At 39.2% G+C, this 18,607-nt stretch overlaps 2 protein-coding genes across 10 annotated transcripts in view; both read left to right on the top strand.

Moving 5' to 3' along the window:
- Positions 1 to 59: 59 nt before the first annotated feature.
- LOC127511155 (gastrula zinc finger protein XlCGF8.2DB-like) overlaps positions 60 to 18,607 on the top strand; it is a 146,271-nt gene continuing 127,723 nt past the window's right edge. Inside the window, exons 1-3 of one of the 4 annotated variants that reach the window (XM_051891795.1) lie at positions 60 to 135; positions 760 to 947; positions 5,945 to 7,263. In XM_051891795.1, the coding sequence (XP_051747755.1) occupies positions 827 to 947; positions 5,945 to 6,975 (1,152 nt within the window). In that variant the 5' untranslated portion in view covers positions 60 to 135; positions 760 to 826 and the 3' untranslated portion in view covers positions 6,976 to 7,263. Of the gene's footprint in view, positions 136 to 757; positions 948 to 3,615; positions 3,793 to 4,527; positions 5,034 to 5,944; positions 7,266 to 18,607 lie in introns of those variants that run through there. The other 3 variants (XM_051891796.1, XM_051891792.1, XM_051891797.1) reach the window with 3 other exon arrangements.
- LOC127511188 (gastrula zinc finger protein XlCGF8.2DB-like) overlaps positions 9,605 to 18,607 on the top strand; it is a 163,346-nt gene continuing 154,343 nt past the window's right edge. Inside the window, exons 1-3 of one of the 6 annotated variants that reach the window (XR_007929862.1) lie at positions 9,636 to 11,035; positions 11,600 to 11,788; positions 13,797 to 14,986. Coding sequence is in view for 2 of the 6 variants with exons in the window: in XM_051891887.1 (XP_051747847.1) it covers positions 11,668 to 11,788; positions 13,797 to 14,626 (951 nt within the window). In the remaining 4 variants the exon portion in view is untranslated. Of the gene's footprint in view, positions 11,036 to 11,599; positions 11,789 to 13,051; positions 13,687 to 13,796; positions 15,743 to 16,852; positions 16,928 to 18,607 lie in introns of those variants that run through there. The other 5 variants (XM_051891887.1, XR_007929863.1, XM_051891892.1 and 2 more) reach the window with 5 other exon arrangements.

Genomic DNA, 18,607 nt, shown 5'->3' on the forward strand with positions numbered 1-18,607 from the left:
AATAAGAAATTATCTGGTTGCACTTTTGTGATTTTAGGCAGCAGAGTGTGAGCAGGACTTTTATTTTGGAGTGGTGACATGACGCCATAATGCTGCTCCGTGTTCCTGCATCTGTTGTGATTCGGCTGGAGAAAGGTTTGTTTTAAGAATTTAAGCTGTTTAAATCGATAGACATCGTTCATTGTTTTATAGTTTTTACAAACGATGTAAAAGTTGTTTATTTACTATTGAATATAACATTGTAATGCTTTATCTAACTTTAATAAAGGATATTTTGTGTGAGTAAAGCGCATCCACACAATAGAAACAGTAAACCTGCGTCTCATTTCGCTCCCTTTATCGTGAATCAGTTTATCATAAACATGAATTCGGTCACTGGCTATTAGTGATGGAGAAACTGAGCTTTTCTAAACTCCGAGTCAATTGAATCAAATACTTTGCAAAATGATTCAGTGATTCGAATCGCTTGAATCACGAGACTTGCTGGTCAAACTATGAAGGAGAAACACGTGTAGTGGCAACTTTTTCAAACCTAAAATGTTTTCACAGTTTTATAAACTAAATACTAAATATAAATAATAAATGTTTGTGTTCTTTTATAAATTTGCAATGTTAGTTTTGAGTGTTTTTTTGTTTAATCAGGTCATTTAAACCTGACTGACTCTCTTTACCAGTGTGCTGAACTAGAGCTGACTGAGACGCACCCAAACATTTAGTATGGATTCATTCTTCTCTGTTAATGATTCTCATCTTAAACAGGACAGAGGGACCAAACACAGAAAAACTCTTGATGAAGCGACTGAGATCTATGTGACACATTATAAAGATGGCGTTTATTAAAGAGGAGAGTGAAGACTTAAAGATGGTGTTTATTAAAGAGGAGAGTGAAGACATAAAGGTTGAAGAAACATTCAGAGTGAAACAAGAAGAAACTGAGGAACAAACAGGTTGGTTTCATTCTCAGAGCTCAACTCAGTCATTTGATCCTCATTAAAATGTCCATCTCTACAGAAATAGAGAATAATACAGAATTAGCCTAAACAAGACAATTATTTAACATTAAACCCAATATCTACTTCTGAATAGAGAACAATGAAAAAGTCATGTTTTATATGGGAGTGTCAAACTCAGTTCCTGGGCTGCATTCCACTCCAATTTTAGACACGCACTCGCAAACTTCCCTAATCACTTCCCCTTGGGGGAATCCCTGCCACCCTTTTTAAGTGCATTCCACTTCATGAAGTGGACGAGGGAAGTTTATATGGACAGACTCTCGTCCCCTCAATTTTGACCGAGTTCACTCCGATGCATTAAGCCCCTTCTCGCACACAATTGAGTGCACAAGTCTTTTAGAGTATACTCCTTTGGGCGTGCACGCACTATCTAGCGGACTTTGTTTTCAAGCACTAAAGTCACTCGCACATGCGCTGTTGTATGCGCACCGTCTGCACGGTCACAAAAATTGAGCTGCACCACGGGCGGGGTGTGCGGACGCGGACAGCCGAAGTATTCTTTAGGCTTAAAGTGAACATTGTGCATGTTTACAGCTGTCTGAGGTGTTGCTGGTTATGTTTTGTTAATAAGAGACCTTGGTAACAAAAACTTTTGAGGAGAAAGAACAGGGGAGAATGGTATTTGCTCAGTTCAGCTGGGTTTTTGTCTTATGACATTTTTTTCTCAGCAGCTCTGAGCTTGGTTCTGTGGTCACAAAGAACATATCTTACAATCAGAAAGAGCTTTATTGCCAAATGTGCACGCACGAGGAATTTACCTTGGTATTGAAGCTTCCGGTACACACACATAAATATAACAAGACACATAACATTTAGGAATAAAAATTATAAAAAGTGTAAAGAGAGAAAAGTTTAGTCAGAATAACCATTTACATTTAGAGTATTGTAAATAATATGAATAAATAAGAATAAATTAATTTAGTATTGCACTTGGAAGGCATTTAACTGTTCAAGAGAGAAGTAGCCTGTTGGAAGAAATAGTTTCTGTGCATAGATGTTCTAGTGCCTAATGAGGTCTGGACGGCAACAGTTCAAATAGTTTGTGGGGTGAGTGGAGTCATGATTTTACCTGCCCTTTTCCTCACTCTAGAAGACTACAGGTCCTAGAGGGTGGGCTGGGGGCACCAATAATCCTCTAAGCATTCCGGACTGTCCGTTGTAGTCTCCTGATGACTGATTTGGTGGCTGAATCAAACCAGACAGTTGTAGATGAACACAGGACCGACTCAATGACAGCTGAACAGAACTGTGTCAGCAGCTCCTGTGGCAGGTTCAACTTCCTTAGCTGGCGAAAGAAGTACAACCTCAGCTGGGCCTTTATGACAATGGAGTCAATAATGTGATTGTCCCACTTCAGGTCCTGAGAGATGGTGGTCCCCAGGAACCTGAATGACTCCACTGCTTTTACAGTGCTATCCATGATGGTGAGTGGGGGGAGTGCTGGGATGTCCACTATTATGCCCACTGTTTTCAGCTGCAGGTTATGACTGCATCAGACGGCCAGTTGTTCAACCTCTTGTCTGTATGCAGACTCGTCACCATCCAGGATGAGGCCAGTGACTGTGGTGTCATCTGCAAACTTCAAAAGCTTGACAGAGGGATCTTTAGAGGTGCAGTCATTTGTGTACAGTAAGAAGAGCAGTGGGGAGAGGACGCAACCCTGAGGAGCGCCAGTGCTGATAGTCAGGGTCCTGGATGGGAGTTTTCCCAGCTCACTAGCAGCTGCCTATATGTCAGAAAGCTGGAAATCCATTGACAGATTGGGATGGGCACAAAAAGCCTGATCAGTTTGTATGATAGACAGAAGATCTGGGCTAATGGTATTGAAAGCCGAAGCGAAGTCTACAAATAAGATTGTTGCACAAGTCCCAGGTCTATCAAGATGTTGCAGGATATAATGCAGTCCCATGTTGACAGCATCATCCACAGACATGTTTGCTCTGTCGGCAAACTGCAGGGAGTCCAGCAAGAGTCCAGTGATGCTCTTCAGGTAGGCTAACACCAGTCTCTCAAATTACTTAATGACCACAGACATGAGACCTATAGGTCTGAAGTTATTAAGTCCAGTGATTTTGGATTTTTTGGGGACCGGAATGATAGTGGAGCGTTTGAAGCATCTTTCAACGGGCCCCAGTGGAGCTGGGAGATAGTGGTCGACATTTTGTGATGGCCCAACAGCTCTGTGATGCTTGCCGCAAGTGGCTGATGGCCCAGACATGCAACGTCAAGGAAGTGATTGATTTGGTGGTACTGGAGCAGTTCATCGTTCTGCTTCCTTAAAGAACAGCTGAGTGCGTCCAGTGCCACCGCCCGGTGTCTCTAAATCAGGCCATCCAGCTGGCTGAAGACCATCTGGTGGTGTGCCTCGGGGTCGGCGAGCCCCTCCCTAATCTCTCTCTCCAACTCCTCTCTCTTCTCTTTCTCTTGTCCTGTCCTTGTTCCCAGGTCATGGAGCAACATGCCCCCTTGAACCCTATAGCGGAGAAAAAGAGGCAGTCTGGCCTCAGAGTTTTCCCAAGGGGCTAGATCTGGGACACGAGGAGGCATGTCAGAAAGCGTTAGAGCCTCTGCTCCACATTCATCTCTTCCCTCTCTCCGCCAGTCTCTTGGCCATCCTTCTGACGCTGGGGTGGCGGGAAGACCTGGGCTGCCCTGCTGCAGATGCGGTTACCCAGGTCAATTCCAGGACCAGTGTCCAGTGATGGAGGTGGGAGCATTGATCCGGGTCCCTGACTCCCTGTGGGCTGCCCCTGATCAAGCCAGGCAGTACCAAATACCTGTGAGTATTAAGGGGGTACATATCACACTTTGGTGGATTCAGGCTGTAACCAAACCTCCATTCATCAAAGCCTGATGCAACAACGGGCATTGAATACGAGCCGCAAGATTAAGATGAGGTGTGTGCAAGGGGATGTGATGGATTATCCTTTAGTACCTGTCAGTATTCAATTTAGGGGAGAAAAGCATAGAGTTAAAGTGGCAGTTAATCCCCATTTTAGGCATCCGCTAATTTTGGGTACAGATTGGCCAGCTTTTTCACAATTATTGGGGATTTTGTGCAGGTACTTTTTGGTAGATAGGGCTAGGGACGAGAGAAGCGGTTGCTCATGCTGGGGACACTGTTCCGGGACCATCACAGACTGACTCGAGGAAACAAGGGCAGAATTAATACCTTCTGAGTTAGATGACTTTCCTCTTGAGCAGTCCCGTGATGAAACTCTCAGAAACGTGTATGGACTGGGTCTGCACCATTGACAGACAGTTACATCAGCTTGATCGGCCTCTTTCCTATCCTTATTTTTTTATTATAAAAGATAAAAGTTGTATTGGGTGGCCCAAAGCACCCATACAAAATACAACCCAGTTATTAGTGCCAAAAAGCTGTCGGGAAATGCTTTTCCAGGCAGCTCATTGTAGTCCCATGGCAGGCCACTTAGGGGAAGCAAAGACATGCTCATGGCCCAATTTTTTTGATCAGGCATTCACGAGAACGTCCTCCAGTGGTGTGTCGTGAACGTCAGCTGGTTAATCCTCAATATCATTATCTCCAGTAATGATTGGCAGCAGCATCTGGAACATCTGTGTGTTGTCCTAAGATCGCTGAGGGTGGCTGGACTCATGGCGAACCAACGGAAGTGTGCAATTGGGCATGTGGAGGTACGGTATCTGGGCTTTCACTTGGGACATGGGCAGGTGTATCCCCAAATTGACAAGACTACTGCGACTGCAGCCTGCCCAAATCCCAAGACCAAAAAAGAGGTGAGACAGTTCCTGGGGCTGCAAGATATTATAGGAATCTTACCAGCCTGCTGACTGATCTCACTAAAAAGGAAGCACCAGATCCAGTCCAGTGGACAGAGCTGTGCCAACAGGCTCTAACCAAAGTAAAGGCTGCCCTGTGCGGCAGGCCACTCTTATATTCTCCTAACTTTTTCTGTGGGGAATTCAATGGATTTCTTCACTGGATCTCCCATCGCTGTGTAGCAAAAGTGTCGCGTGATCAAGATAGGCCTGCGACTCGTGAGTAGCTTGTGGCACTGCTCTTTCTATTATTGATCTGAATGTTGTGCAATGTTGTGGTCGTGCCAGAATGACCTCTAACAAAATGTTGGTCGCACCGGCAGGAAAAATGGTCTAGAGCCCTAAACTAAAATTATATATTTCATTTTAACTGTTGTTTTGTTTGTTTGTTTTTTATCCTTGTATCTTATTTAAAGTGACACAATTATCAGAGATGAACCAGTCAAGAGTAGTTTCTAAAAACTGCATCTTATTTTAACTGATTGTTTCTAACTTATTGCATGTATATTTGTTTATATTTGTTGTGAGTCAGAGGAGTAGCTACAAGGTTCTTAAAGGGACATGGTGATGGAAAAAAATTTGAGATCGGAAGAAAAATTATCTTAATGCTTCTGCGTTCCTTAATGAAACTTTGCATTTGATTGCAAAGCTTTTCAGTTATTTGCGAAAGAACTCAAAGTTTCTCAGGTGAACGTGACAAATCTTTTCAGATAGGACATAAAAACATATTTGTTCCTTTCAAATGAGCCTGAAGGACTTGATTAGCTGGATTCAATTTCGGTTAAAGCTAAACTCTGCAAGGCTGTGGCCCTCCAGGAACTGAGTTTGACACCCCTGCTTTAGGGGTTCCATGTGGGTCTGACTGTCTAAATGAAAATAAAAAGGGGATGTTTGTATTGTTTTATTGTGCTGTTTTCTGTCCCTTCAAATTAAAAATAAAAATTCACACTGTGAATGTGATATCATTTAGAGCATCTGGATTTGGTAATCTGATCTCGATCAGGGTGATCCAGTCCAATTTTCCAATCCAGTCCCAACTTTTTGATGCTTTACATGTATAAATGTTTTGTTGTCTGTTGCTTTGTGCCATTAAAATGGTGTTAATTTGCATTTGTCTCTTTTCACCTTAGACCTGATGGTGCTGAAAGAGGAGACTGAAGTGCTGAATGAAATGGAAGAGAATGATCAATACAAGAATCATCATGATTTCATAACTGGAGAAAAAACTTTCAGTAGCTCACAGGCTGAAAAGACTTCCTCACGAAAAAGGGCTAAAAAGACAGGAACTAGAAGTAATTTCACCTGCCAACATTGTGAAAAGTGTTTCAACCAACATGAAAATCTTAAAGTCCACATGAGAATTCACACAGGAGAGAAGCCTTACACCTGCCAACAATGTGGAAAGACTTTTGCTGAAAAAGTAAGCCTTAAAAGACACATGAGAGGTCACACTGGAGAAAAGCCTTACACTTGCCAACAGTGTGGAAAGACTTTTGCTGAAAAAGTAAGCCTTAAAAGACACATGAGAATTCACACAGGAGAGAAGCCTTACATCTGCCAACAGTGTGGAAAGACTTTTGCTGAAAAAGTAAGTCTTAAAAGACACGTGAGAGTTCACACTGGACAGAAGCCTTATACATGCCCTCAGTGTGGAAAGAGTTTCAGTAGTAAAGGAAGCCTTAAAGTCCACATGAGAATTCACACTGGAGAGAGCCCTTATACCTGCCAACAGTGTGGAAACAGATTCAATATAAAAGGAAGCCTTAAAAAGCACATGAGAACTCACACTGGAGAGAAGCCTTACACTTGCCCTCAGTGTGAAATAAGTTTCACTCTGAAAGAAAGCCTTAACAGACACTTGAGAATTCACACAGGAGAGAAACCCTACACATGTCCTCAGTGTGGAAAGACTTTTGCTGAAAAAGTAAGCCTTAACAGACACATGAGAATTCACACTGGAGAGAAGCCTTACACATGTTCTCAGTGTGGAAAGAGTTTCACTCAAATTGGAAACCTTAAAGTCCACATGAGCGTTCACACTGGAGAAATGCCTTTCACCTGCCAACAGTGTGGAAGAAGTTTCAACCGAAAAGGAAACCTTAATTGCCACATGAGAATTCACACTAGAGCAACAGCGTGGAAGGAGTTTTTATCAACATGAAAAATCCACATGAGAATTCACTCTGGAGAGCAACCCTACACATGCCCTCAGTGTGAAAAAAGTTTTGGGGAAAAATAGCTCTTAAGTACCACATGAGTATTCATGTATGAGATAATTAGATTCAATGTATTGATTATAAAAATTAAAGGAACACTCCACTTTTTTTGAAAATAGGCTCATTTTCCAACTCCCCTAGAGTTAAACAGTTGAGTTTTACCGTTTTCGAATCCATTCAGCTGATCTCCGGGTCTGGCGGTACCACTTTTAGCATAGCCTAGCATAGTTCATTGAATCTCATTAGACCGTTAGCATCTCGTTAAAAAAGAGTTTCAATATTTTTCCTATTTAAAACTTGACTCTTCTGTAGTTACATCGTGTACTAAGACCGAAGGAAAATGACAAGTTGTGATTTTCTAGGCCGATATGGTTAGGAACTATACTCTCATTCCGGCGTAATAATCAAGGAACTTTGCTGCCGTACCATGGGTGCAGCAGGCGCAATGATATTACGCAGCGTCTCTCACAAATGTCTCCATGGTTGCAAGGCACGCTCCCTGTGCAAACGGGGTCACTGGCGCTGCGTAATATCATTGCGCCTGCTGCAGCCATGGTACAACAGCAAAGTTCCTTGATTATTACGCCGGAATGACAGTATAGTTCCTAACCATATCGCCCTAGAAAATCACAACTTTTCATTTTCCATCGGTCTTAGTACACGATGTAACTACAGAAGAGTCAAGTTTTAAATAGGAAAAATATCTCTTTGGTCATTTTTGAGCGAGATGCTAACGGTCTAATCAGATTCAATGAACTATGCTAAGCTATGCTAAAAGTGGTTCCGCCAGAACCGGAGATCAGCTGAATGGATTCGAAAACGGTAAAACTCAACTGTTTAGGCTCATTTTCCAACTCCCCTACAGTTATTTTCAAAAAAAGTGGAGTGTTCCTTTAAGAATGAACTACTTACAATTTTACATGTCAACAAAAGTATAAATCTGTATCAAATAAAATACATAAAACTGTGTAGGCCTGAGCCCAGATGCTGAATGATTTTAGGGAGCAATGATTTGAGATTAGCATAGTTAAAATCTCTGGCAACATTGAACAGTCCACCAAGCTTCTGCAGTTCTCTAATAGCCCCATATACAATTCACTGAATGCCTGCTTAGTGTTAGTGCCGGTGGGAATGTACACCCCAAGCTACCATGGTAAATAAGGTATTCTGCATCGAACAGTCACAAACTCCACCAGTGATGAGCAGTTTCACATAAACAGGGTAATTTGACTTATTGACTTAGTTCACATATGAGATGGATAAAAAATAAGTCTCTTTGTTGAATAAAGCAAACCACTGTCACATTAGTAAAGTTTTGATGTATGATGACTGTAATCAAGGAAAAGATGATTACAGTGATATACAGGAGTCATACATTAGGCATGTGTGAGTCTGTTATTATTGATGTGGAAACAAACTGTGTGCTCTGATCCCTATAACATTGTATTTTTGTATGAACACATTGAAGTATATTTGCAAAATGAATGCCCTGTGAGTGATTTATAATGGATGCTTGCCGAAGAAGAGTGTTTTTTGGGAAGTTTCTTAGGGTTTGTGTACATAAGGGCATCAGACACGAACACTCGCTCTGATGGAGGAGACCACTGTATATTTGAGAGCACATGGGTTTTGTATATTTGAGAGTTTTGTAATACATAGATATGCTCTACACATTTGTCATTAAAATAACATCATAGAAACTGCCTTAAATGAAATATAAAAATGAGAAGACAGTCATGTCTGGATGTCTCATTTAATTTTTTTTTATTAGTTAAAAAATTAATAAAATATCTCATTTTTTCATCGGTGTTTTACCATTATGGGGGCTCGAGTACCCACGGGATCGGTGCCAATGACAGGAACTGTTCACTTAAGACACCGACCCACCTTCAGATCGATGCGTTTCAACAAATTCAGAATGTTTCCTTTTTTTTTTTTTTTTTTTTAAAGATTACTTTTTTGGTGTTTTTGCCTTTATTGCGATAGGACAGTATTCAGACAGAAAGCGAAGTGGGAAAGATGTTCAATTCACATTTGCTGTCTAATATAACACCCAGGTCTTTAACTGTAGAGGATAAAGTAACAGTACATCCTTTTAGATACAAATTGTATTCTAAGAGATTCTGTGTGCAGGTGTTTGGTCCAATAAGTAATACCTCAGTCTTACCTGAATTTAGTAAAAGAAAATTACTGGTCATCCAATGTTTTATATCTTTATCACACTCTGTCAATTTGGATAATTTGGAGATTTCATCTGGTCGTGATGAGATAAATAATTGAGTATCATCGGCATAGCAGTCGAAACTAACTCTTATTCTTATAATATTACCAAGTGGCAGCATACAGTGCTGCTTTAAAGTTTGGGAACCCCTTGCAGAATCTGTGAAAATGTGAATAATTTTAACAAAATAAGAGGGATCATACAATATACATGTTTTTTTTTTATTTAGCACTGTCCTGAGTAAGATATTTTACATAAGAAATGTTTACATATGGTCCACAACAAAAAAATAGCTGAATTTATTAAAACGACACGCTCAAAAGTTTGTGAACCCTTGATTCTTAATACTGTGTGTGGTTACCTGGATGATCTATGACTGTTTTTTTGTTTTGTGATGGTTCTTCATGAGTCTCTTGTTTGTTCTGTGCAGTTAAACTGCCCAATATTCTTCAGAAAAATCCTCCAGGTCCTGAAAATTCTTCAGATTTCCAGCATCTTTTGCATATTTGAACCCTTTCCAGCAGTGACTGTATGATTTTGAGATCCATCTTTTTACACTGAGGACAACTGAGGGACTCAAACACAACTATTAAAAAAGTTTCAAACATTCACTGATGCTCCAGAAGGAAGCACGATGCATTAAGAGTCAGGGGTGAAAACTTTTGAACAGGATAGAAATGCCCAAATTTTTATTTTGTTTATTTTTTTTTTCTTCCATTTAGTACTGCCTTTCAGAAGCAACAGAAGACACTTAAATGTTTGCCAGAAGACAAATTAAGTACAATTTACCTTGATCTTCAAATTCAAAAGGTTTAAAAGTTATTTTAGTCAAGAGTGTAAAGTAGTACAGAGCCTCTAAAGGGACACGGTGGCGGAAAAAATATGGAATGGGAGACTGGGAATTAATGCAGACTGTGGCAATGCTTGGTTTAATTTCAAAAGTAATTTTTAGGGCTAATTCATGGGCTTGTTGTTAATGGGGAGATGTGGTGTGATTATTATGTGTTTATCATGGGCCTCTTTAAGAGAGAGAGCCTGTATGAGTAAGAGAGTTGAGCGAATAAAAGAATGGCAAGCGAGTTAACACGTTCAATGGGCCTGATCTCTTTTGTTTAATAACACGATAGCAGCAACCCACACAAATGACGCTTGATATTGAAGACTTGACTTTTGATTTCATTAAAATTCTGTGAAATATTACATTTTTAACTGAACAACCTTTTAGCAATATTTTTTTGGTATTGAATGAATTACATCTATACTTTAATTTTTACTGGTTCCTTATACTGATTCTTGAAAGATAACTTTTTACTCCTTTTTTTTTTTTAACTTATTTCTAGACACAAATTAACATTTAACATTTTTAATACTGGTAAAAACACACCGACTCTTATATGCATTTCAATTCGGACACGTATGAACTCTGCTTTATGAACATTTTTGTTTTTATATCACATTTTTCACTATTTTAATTTTTCATACAGGGATTATCTGGTACATTTCTATGCCTTTCCGTGCTTTTTTAATGCACTTATAAGATACAGACAGCAGCGATTGAACGGGACTTTTATTTTGATATGGTGATATGACGTCATAAGGCTGCGCCACACTCCTGCATCTGTTAAGATTCGGTTGAAGAAAGGATTGTTTTAAGAATTTAATCTGTGTAAATTGATATAAACCGTTCAACGTGTTGCAGTTTTTACTAGCGTTGTGAAGTTAGTCATTTACTATTGGATATAACATTGTAATGCTTTATCTAACTTTAATGAAGGATATTGTGGGTGAGTAAAGTGCATCCACACATGAGTAACGTTAACAGAGAAGGTGCGTCTTATCCCCATATCGTGAATCAGTTTATCATAAACACTAATTCGGTCACTGGCGAGTAGTGATGGAGAAACTGGGCTTTTCGAAACTCCGAGTCAATTGAATCAAATACTTTGTAAAAATGATTCAGTGATTCGAAGCGCTCGAATCACGACTCGTGCTTCTCAAACAGTGTAATTGAACGAGAACAACAAATACTAACATGTAATGACAACTTTTACAAACCAACTGCTAATGTTTTCATGAAAGTGTAATCATTTCAATATAATCTATAATTTATTATATACCAAATGTAGATCATAAATGCCTAAATATGAAGTGTCTGTATTATTTGTGTTCTTTTATTAATTTGCAGCGTTAGTTTTAAGTGTTTTGGGTTAATTTAAGTCCATTAACTCTCACTCTGACTGACTCCCTCACCAGTGCACTGAACTACTGAACTAGAGCTGATTGAGACGCACCCAGAGATTTAGTTTGGATTTATTTTTCTGTCTGTTAATTATTCTCATCTTAAACAGGACAGAGGGACCAAACACAGAAAAAATCCTGATGAAGCGACAGAGATCCATGTGTCACTATCATAAAGATGGCGTTTATTAAAGAGGAGAGTGAAGACATGAAGATGACGTTTATTAAAGAGGAGATTGAAGACATGAAGATTGAAGAAACATTCAGAGTGAAACATGAAGATACTGAGGAAAAAACAGGTTGGTTTCATTATCAAAGCTGAACTCAGTCATTTGATCCTTATTAAAATGTCCAGCTCTACAAAAAATAAAGAAAAAACATAAGTATAATCATACAGAGAATAATACAGATTGCTCTGATTGGTCAGATGGCCTAGTCTGTTGTGATCGGTTGGCTGCTTGCAATGCGTGTCGGAAATGAAACGGCTATTATTATATCCGAATTTCCAATCCTCAGCGATTGTACACACAGTAAAGATTTTAGCATTGATTTTACCATATCAATCTGAGCACGAGTCTGATGATTAAACATTGGAAGAACTAGTTATTTAACCCGAACCTCCATCGCAAGCAGTTACTAATAATATGTTTATTTCTTGGAAATGCTTGAGTTGAGATGCAAAAAATTAAACATTTAACAGCAATCTAATTTTTACATGAAACATTTAAATATTCTCTTATTAAATGTACCATTGTTCTATAGTATCATACCGAACTGATAGTGATCGTGATTATAGGAGGAGCGCTCTTTACTTGCTTTCTCTGTAATTCTTCGCAATTTGAAGTTTTTGTTTTCCATGAGACTTTGTGACTTCCTACTTCAGTACAAAAAGTGTCAAACTTTGACAAAAAATCATTTCTTGATGATTTTATATTTTAATAAGCCATCTACTGGTTATAGCGGTAATTTCATATCTTTATTTTTTAAATCTTGTTTTCCTGCTTCTTGAAAATTAGTTTTACAAATGGGGACAATCTTTGAAGGATAAACAAATAATGATTTTGGTCATGATAATAAAAATAACATTTAAATTGGATCATTTTAAGAGCTTTGAAGAGCTGGAAAAAGTGTAAAGCACTTGAAAGCCCTTGAAAAATATGATTTAAGTTGAACCGTGGTGCAAGTGCGTGCCGAACCGCAACTGCAACCCTTTTGTAGCAGTCTGGAGCCCTGTCAAAACAACGTTCAGATGTTTTATTTCAGGGCTGTCAAACTCAGTTCCTGGAGGGCCACAGCCTTGAAGAGTTTAGCTTCAAACCTAATTAAACACACCTGATCCAACTAATCAAGTCCTTCAGACTTATTTGAAAACTTCAGGTATTTGTGTTTAAGCAGGGTTGGAACTAGAGGCCTTCTTGGCTCCTATAATCTGTACCCGACCCGAATCGACCCGAATCACTTCTTTCCTAAACCTGACGTGCATAAATAAATAACTTCTTTTTAAAAGAAAAATCGGACCCGAACATCAACGGCATTGACGAGAGTGTAACCCTTCTACCCAGGTCCTACTCGCCCTGCTCTGTGCGGGGTTCAAACCTGGGTCTCTGGCGTGGGAGTCGGACGCTCTAACAAGGAGGCTAAAGGCTGCAACCTCTAGCGTCAGTCGCTAGAGCATCTCTTGAGATCAGAGGAGTGAGGTTTACTCGCACAGCAACTACTAGCTGGCCTCCGTTACAGTCACCCCCCTAAACCTCACACCCATCCGGGTCACGGCACCAATGTAGCCCCTCCAGTTCGCACCTGCCCGCTCCAAGCGGGACTTGAACCCGGGCCCGTCCGCATGGGAGTGCGGACTACTAGCTGGCCTCCGTTACATGAGCGCAGCCCTAGAGTCAGTCAGGAAAAATCCCACTGTCCTGCTGACTGATTTGGCCGCTGCTTCATTACTTTCATTTATTTATTCACTTATTTATTATTCCTTTATACACTGAATGTGTGTGGGTTGATGATGTAAAACTCCGGACAAGTTTTCAAGTGTGCATCAGTTTTTAACGCGTCTTGACTGTCGGACAGCTGAGATCCCACAGTGTGACATGAGGATCATGTTTGTACAGTCTGACAACCAACAATCGCAAAGGACTACTATAAATCGCGCATTGTGCACCCGGCTTTAGGGTAATAAGAAGGGGCTCCTCAGGTATTTCGAAGGACGTTGTTCTGGACAGAACATCTTCTAAAAAAAATTTTTGTTGTTGCTTTGTGCCATTTAAACTGGTGTTAATTTGCATTTGTCTCTTTTCGCCTTAGATCTAATGATGCTGAAAAAGGAGAGTGAAGTACTGAGTGAAATGGAAGAGAAAGATCAATATAAGAATCATCATGATCTTATAACTGGCCAAAAAACTTTTAGTTGCTCGCAGGCTGAAAAGACTTCCTCACGAAAAAAGGCTAAAAAGACAGAAACTATAAGTAATTTTACATGCCAACAGTGTGGAAACAGATTCACTCATAAAGGAAGCCTTAACAGGCACATGAGAATTCACAATGGAGAGAAGCCTTACACGTGTCCTCAATGTGGAAGGAGTTTCAGTCAACATGGAAACCTTAAAGTCCACATGACAATTCACACTGAAGTGAAGCCTTATACCTGCCAACAGTGTGGAAAGAGTTTCGGTCAACATGAAAAGCTTAACGTGCACATGAGAATTCACACAGGAGAGAAGCGTCGTACCTGCCGACAGTGTGGAAAGACTTTTGCTGAAAAAGTAAGCCTTAACAGACACATGAGAGTTCACACTGGAGAAAAGCCTTTCACATGTCCTCAGTGTGGAAAGAGTTTCGCTCAAATTGGAAACCTTCAAGTCCACTTGAGTGTTCACACTGGAGAGAAGCCTTACACTTGCCAACAGTGTGGGAAAAGTTTTAACCGAAAAGGAAATCTTAATTACCACATGAGAATTCACACTGGAGAGAGCCTTTTCACCTGCAAACAATGTGGAAAAAGTTTTAAGCGAAAAGGAAGCCTCAACAGGCACATGAGAATTCACACTGGAGAGAAGCCGTTTACATGTGGTCACTGTGGGAAAAGTTTTAGGTATAAAGTAAGCCTTAAGTGCCACATGAGTATTCATGTATGAAAGAACTGTTTTTGTTTGTCATCATCGTGAAATGATTTTCACATACCGGAAACACCTCATGTCTAATAATGTGCTGATTATTGTTATTGTACTAAATCACCTTTGAGGGCTGAATTCCCTGTTAATGTCCAGTGACTACAAGAGGAATAAAGAGTCAAGAATTAGATTCAATGAATTGATTAGTCAAATGAAGAATAAAGTAGTTACAATTTTACATGTCAAAAGAAGTATAAATCTGTATCAAATAAAATACATAAAACTCTGTTGGTCTGCACAAAATAATAAACAATATAACAGAAACAGGCTTTTGATTCAGAAGATACAGAGATGTGGTGATCTGGCAATAGCTGCTTTCAACGGGTGGGGCTAATAGCCTTGGACCTGTAGGACCGAGCCCAAAATCACATGGTTTCCACCACTGGGCCAGATGCTCTGCAGTGTTTTACTAAAACCCTACTTTAATGCTTCTCTCTGAAACAATGTCACACAACCACATCATTTCACCAACAAAGGGACGTTTTATCAGACTGGAAACTAGCGAGATTGCGAAACAAACGTGATAAATGTTTGCCTTTTTGTTTTTTATTTACTTTTTTTTTTTAAATTAAAACCTAAACATCGATGTTTTACCACAGTTTTACAATAAAAAGTGAAACATTGATAATTATTTTGTGTCAGGATTGCAGTTATAATATAGAAATAGTGTTTTCTACCATTATTTCACAAAAGAGGGAGGACACACGTACTTATTCAGTCATGTATTTCTGTTTATTTGTAGTCACAAGACGGCACAAATCTCTGGGGCTTTAGTCAGAAACGATGCACATAAAAAATACATATAAATTCTCATGTTTACATCACATTTCCTTAGATAATTTCTATAATGTTTCCACCATCTGAGGAGCTTTGAGCGCTCTCACCAGTCTCAATATATCGATATCATTTCAGCCAGAGAAACACAGGGAGCTCTTGAATGGAAAAACAGGAGTTATGTTAGAGGAAGCTATATTTTATGACATATGCACAGCTAAATATGCATATCAGGCAGTCTGGTATAAAGAGATGAGGCGTATTGACAGATAAAATATGTAACCAAATAAATACACGATTGTGATATATGATTTGTCTTATTTCTTTAAGCGGTGTCTTTACTGTTTACTCGGTAACTGTTAGCATGCAAAGCCTTTTGCATCACGGATAAATATATTTCTGTCTTATATGGTAATTGGAATCCAAATCGGATCACAAATGGAAGTTATTTTAGCACCTTAAACACAGAACCGTGACTTGTCAAATCCCGTGTGAAGCATCACGTCCATAAATGATATATCAATGCAGGTGACGTCAACAGTTTGTCACAGTTACAAATTGTAACATTTAAAAAATAATTAATTTGGTATTTCTGTATATTTAGTATGTGGTTCCAACAACCAGATGCATTTAGACTTGTTCAGTTTTCACTGAAATGCGTCTCAGACCACCTCCTGAAGTGGTTTGAGCGATCCGATTCAAATCCGTCCCGGAGGGCATTTAAACCTTTTTAAATGGGATCGGATAACTATCCAAACAGAGAAAACGCATGAAGTGACCAGCTCTAAACAGGCCCAAAATGTTTGTTAGACCCTATACTGACTAAGCTACTGAACGAGATGCTTCCAGAACTCATAGATCGTCTTCTTAAAATGATTTATTCATCATTGTCCAAAAAAAAAAAAAAAAAAAAAAAGAAACCATCAGGAAAACACATTAACATGATAATACAATATAAGTAAATAATTCTTTATTTGTGTATCATTTATACGCAGTCTTGAACTGGCAGATTTTAATACATATAACAGTTTTCTGCAGAGCAGGTGTGAATTGTGTCTGTGTTCACTCATTAGTGAGTGATTTGAATCACTACATAGGCAGCAGCTCACACATATGACCCTTCACACTGAAGACTTGACTTGCTATTGATTTAATTAAACATCTATGATATTACATTTTTATTTGGAACCTTTCAGCAATCATTTTTGGTATTGAATGAATTACATTTATATTTTTAAGACTAGTCTTAGTGGTTTATGCAACCGGCCCCTTGACTCTGCTTTATGAACTCTTAACATGTTTGGTTTTTTTTTTATCACATTTGTCACTTTTAAGTTTAAATCAGGGAATATCTGTTAAAAAATAGTACATTTCTATGCACTTCAGTGATTTCAGGCAGCAGAGTGTGAACGGGACTTTTATTTTGCCCTGATGACGTGACGTCATAAGGCTGCGACGCGCTCCTGCATCTGTTGATTCGGCTGAAGAAAGGTTTGTTTTAAGAATTTAATCTGTTAGTGTTCAGTGTTTGACAGTTTTTACAAGCGATGTGAAAATTAGGTAGTGCTATTTAATGAAACATTGTAATGCTTTATCTAACTTGAATGGAGAATATTTTGTGTGAGTAAAGCACATCCACTGATGAGACACAGTAATACTTGAGTCTCATTTCGCTCCCTATCACCCTTATTTTTCGACGCATATGTAAGGTGTTTTCTAGTGATGGAAAAATGAAACTTTGCGAAGCACCAAGGCTTTGTCCACTCAATTGTATCGTAAAAAGGTTCATTACTTGCATCTTTTCATCACGGTGCACACTATCGCCATCTTGTGGTCAAAAGGTGGAAAAAGCTGCCTTTGCGTCCGAGACAGACATTTTTAGACTTTTTCATATAATAAATCAGTGGGTGCTTTTATAACCGTATAAAACAAAGAAAATAGGCCTGAGTCTAAATAAGTTATTAACATGTCATTGGACTGACACAATGTATGAAAAAACGAGTGTGATTGTGTGAGTGTAATATCAAAATAAAAGATAATCGTGGAATGGTCAGTTGAAGTACTTATTAACTGGGAATTAATACAAATTTTAACATGATCAAAACTACACTTTAAATATTTATTCATATTATAATTTATTTTTGTCAAAGAAGCAAATGACGCTTGAAACTAAGCAAGGGGTTTGCGTTATTTGAATCATCATTGTGTTTATTTATGTGTGAGTATATGGGAAATACGGGTCAAATCACATCCTGTAATTATTTGATATGAGGCGCATCATTTTACCTGTAAATACAGAATGATTATGTGATGATTAAAAATAACTGGAAGCGAATGACACCGGACGGCAGTATTAAATTAACAAATGACCGCGCATGCTCTTACCTGAAAAATAAGGTGGATATTGTGAATCAGTTTATTGTAAACACGAACACTGTCGAGTAGTGATGGAGAAACTGAGCTTTTCGAAATTTGGAGGCAATTGAATCAGATACTTTGTAAAATGATTCATTGGTTGGAAGCGCTTGAATCACTAAACGCTGACGTCACCTGCTGCTCACACAGTGTAAATGAACGAGAACAACAAACACTAAAGGCAGGAACACACCAAGCCGACGGTTGGCTGTCGGGCAGTTTTTGTTCGTTGGCCGACTAAGTTTTCTCAGTGTCTTCCACACCGTCGGCTGAAGTTGGTCCTCGTTGGCTTTTTTTTTCAGGCAATTCGACATGTTGAATCGGCGTTGATCCATCGGGCCATCTGATCATTCTGATTGGCTGTTCAGCTACTGCCACCTGCTGGTACGGAAAGGCATTTCATATTGCGCAGGCGCAGAACGGACGTGCTACTTGGCTGTCGAGCGTCGGTTTGGTGTGTCAGGGCAACTTTGGACCCAGACGCTGCCGATGTGAGCCAACCCCGCAGTCTGCTTTCGTCGCCACTAGTTTGTCGGCGTCGGTTTGGTGTGTTCCTGCCTTAACATTTGATGACAACTTTTACAAACCAACTGCTAATATTTTCATTAAAATGTAATAATTAAAATATTTATTAAATGTAGATAATAAATGCCTAAATATGAAGTGTCTGTATTACTTGTGTTCTTTTATTAATTTGCAGCATTAGTTTTGAGTCTTTTTGGCTAATTTAAGGCCACTAATTGAGATGATTGAGAC

Source organism: Ctenopharyngodon idella, chromosome 4 (genome assembly GCF_019924925.1).
Source record: "Ctenopharyngodon idella isolate HZGC_01 chromosome 4, HZGC01, whole genome shotgun sequence".
NCBI classification, from domain to species: Eukaryota; Metazoa; Chordata; class Actinopteri; order Cypriniformes; family Xenocyprididae; genus Ctenopharyngodon; species Ctenopharyngodon idella.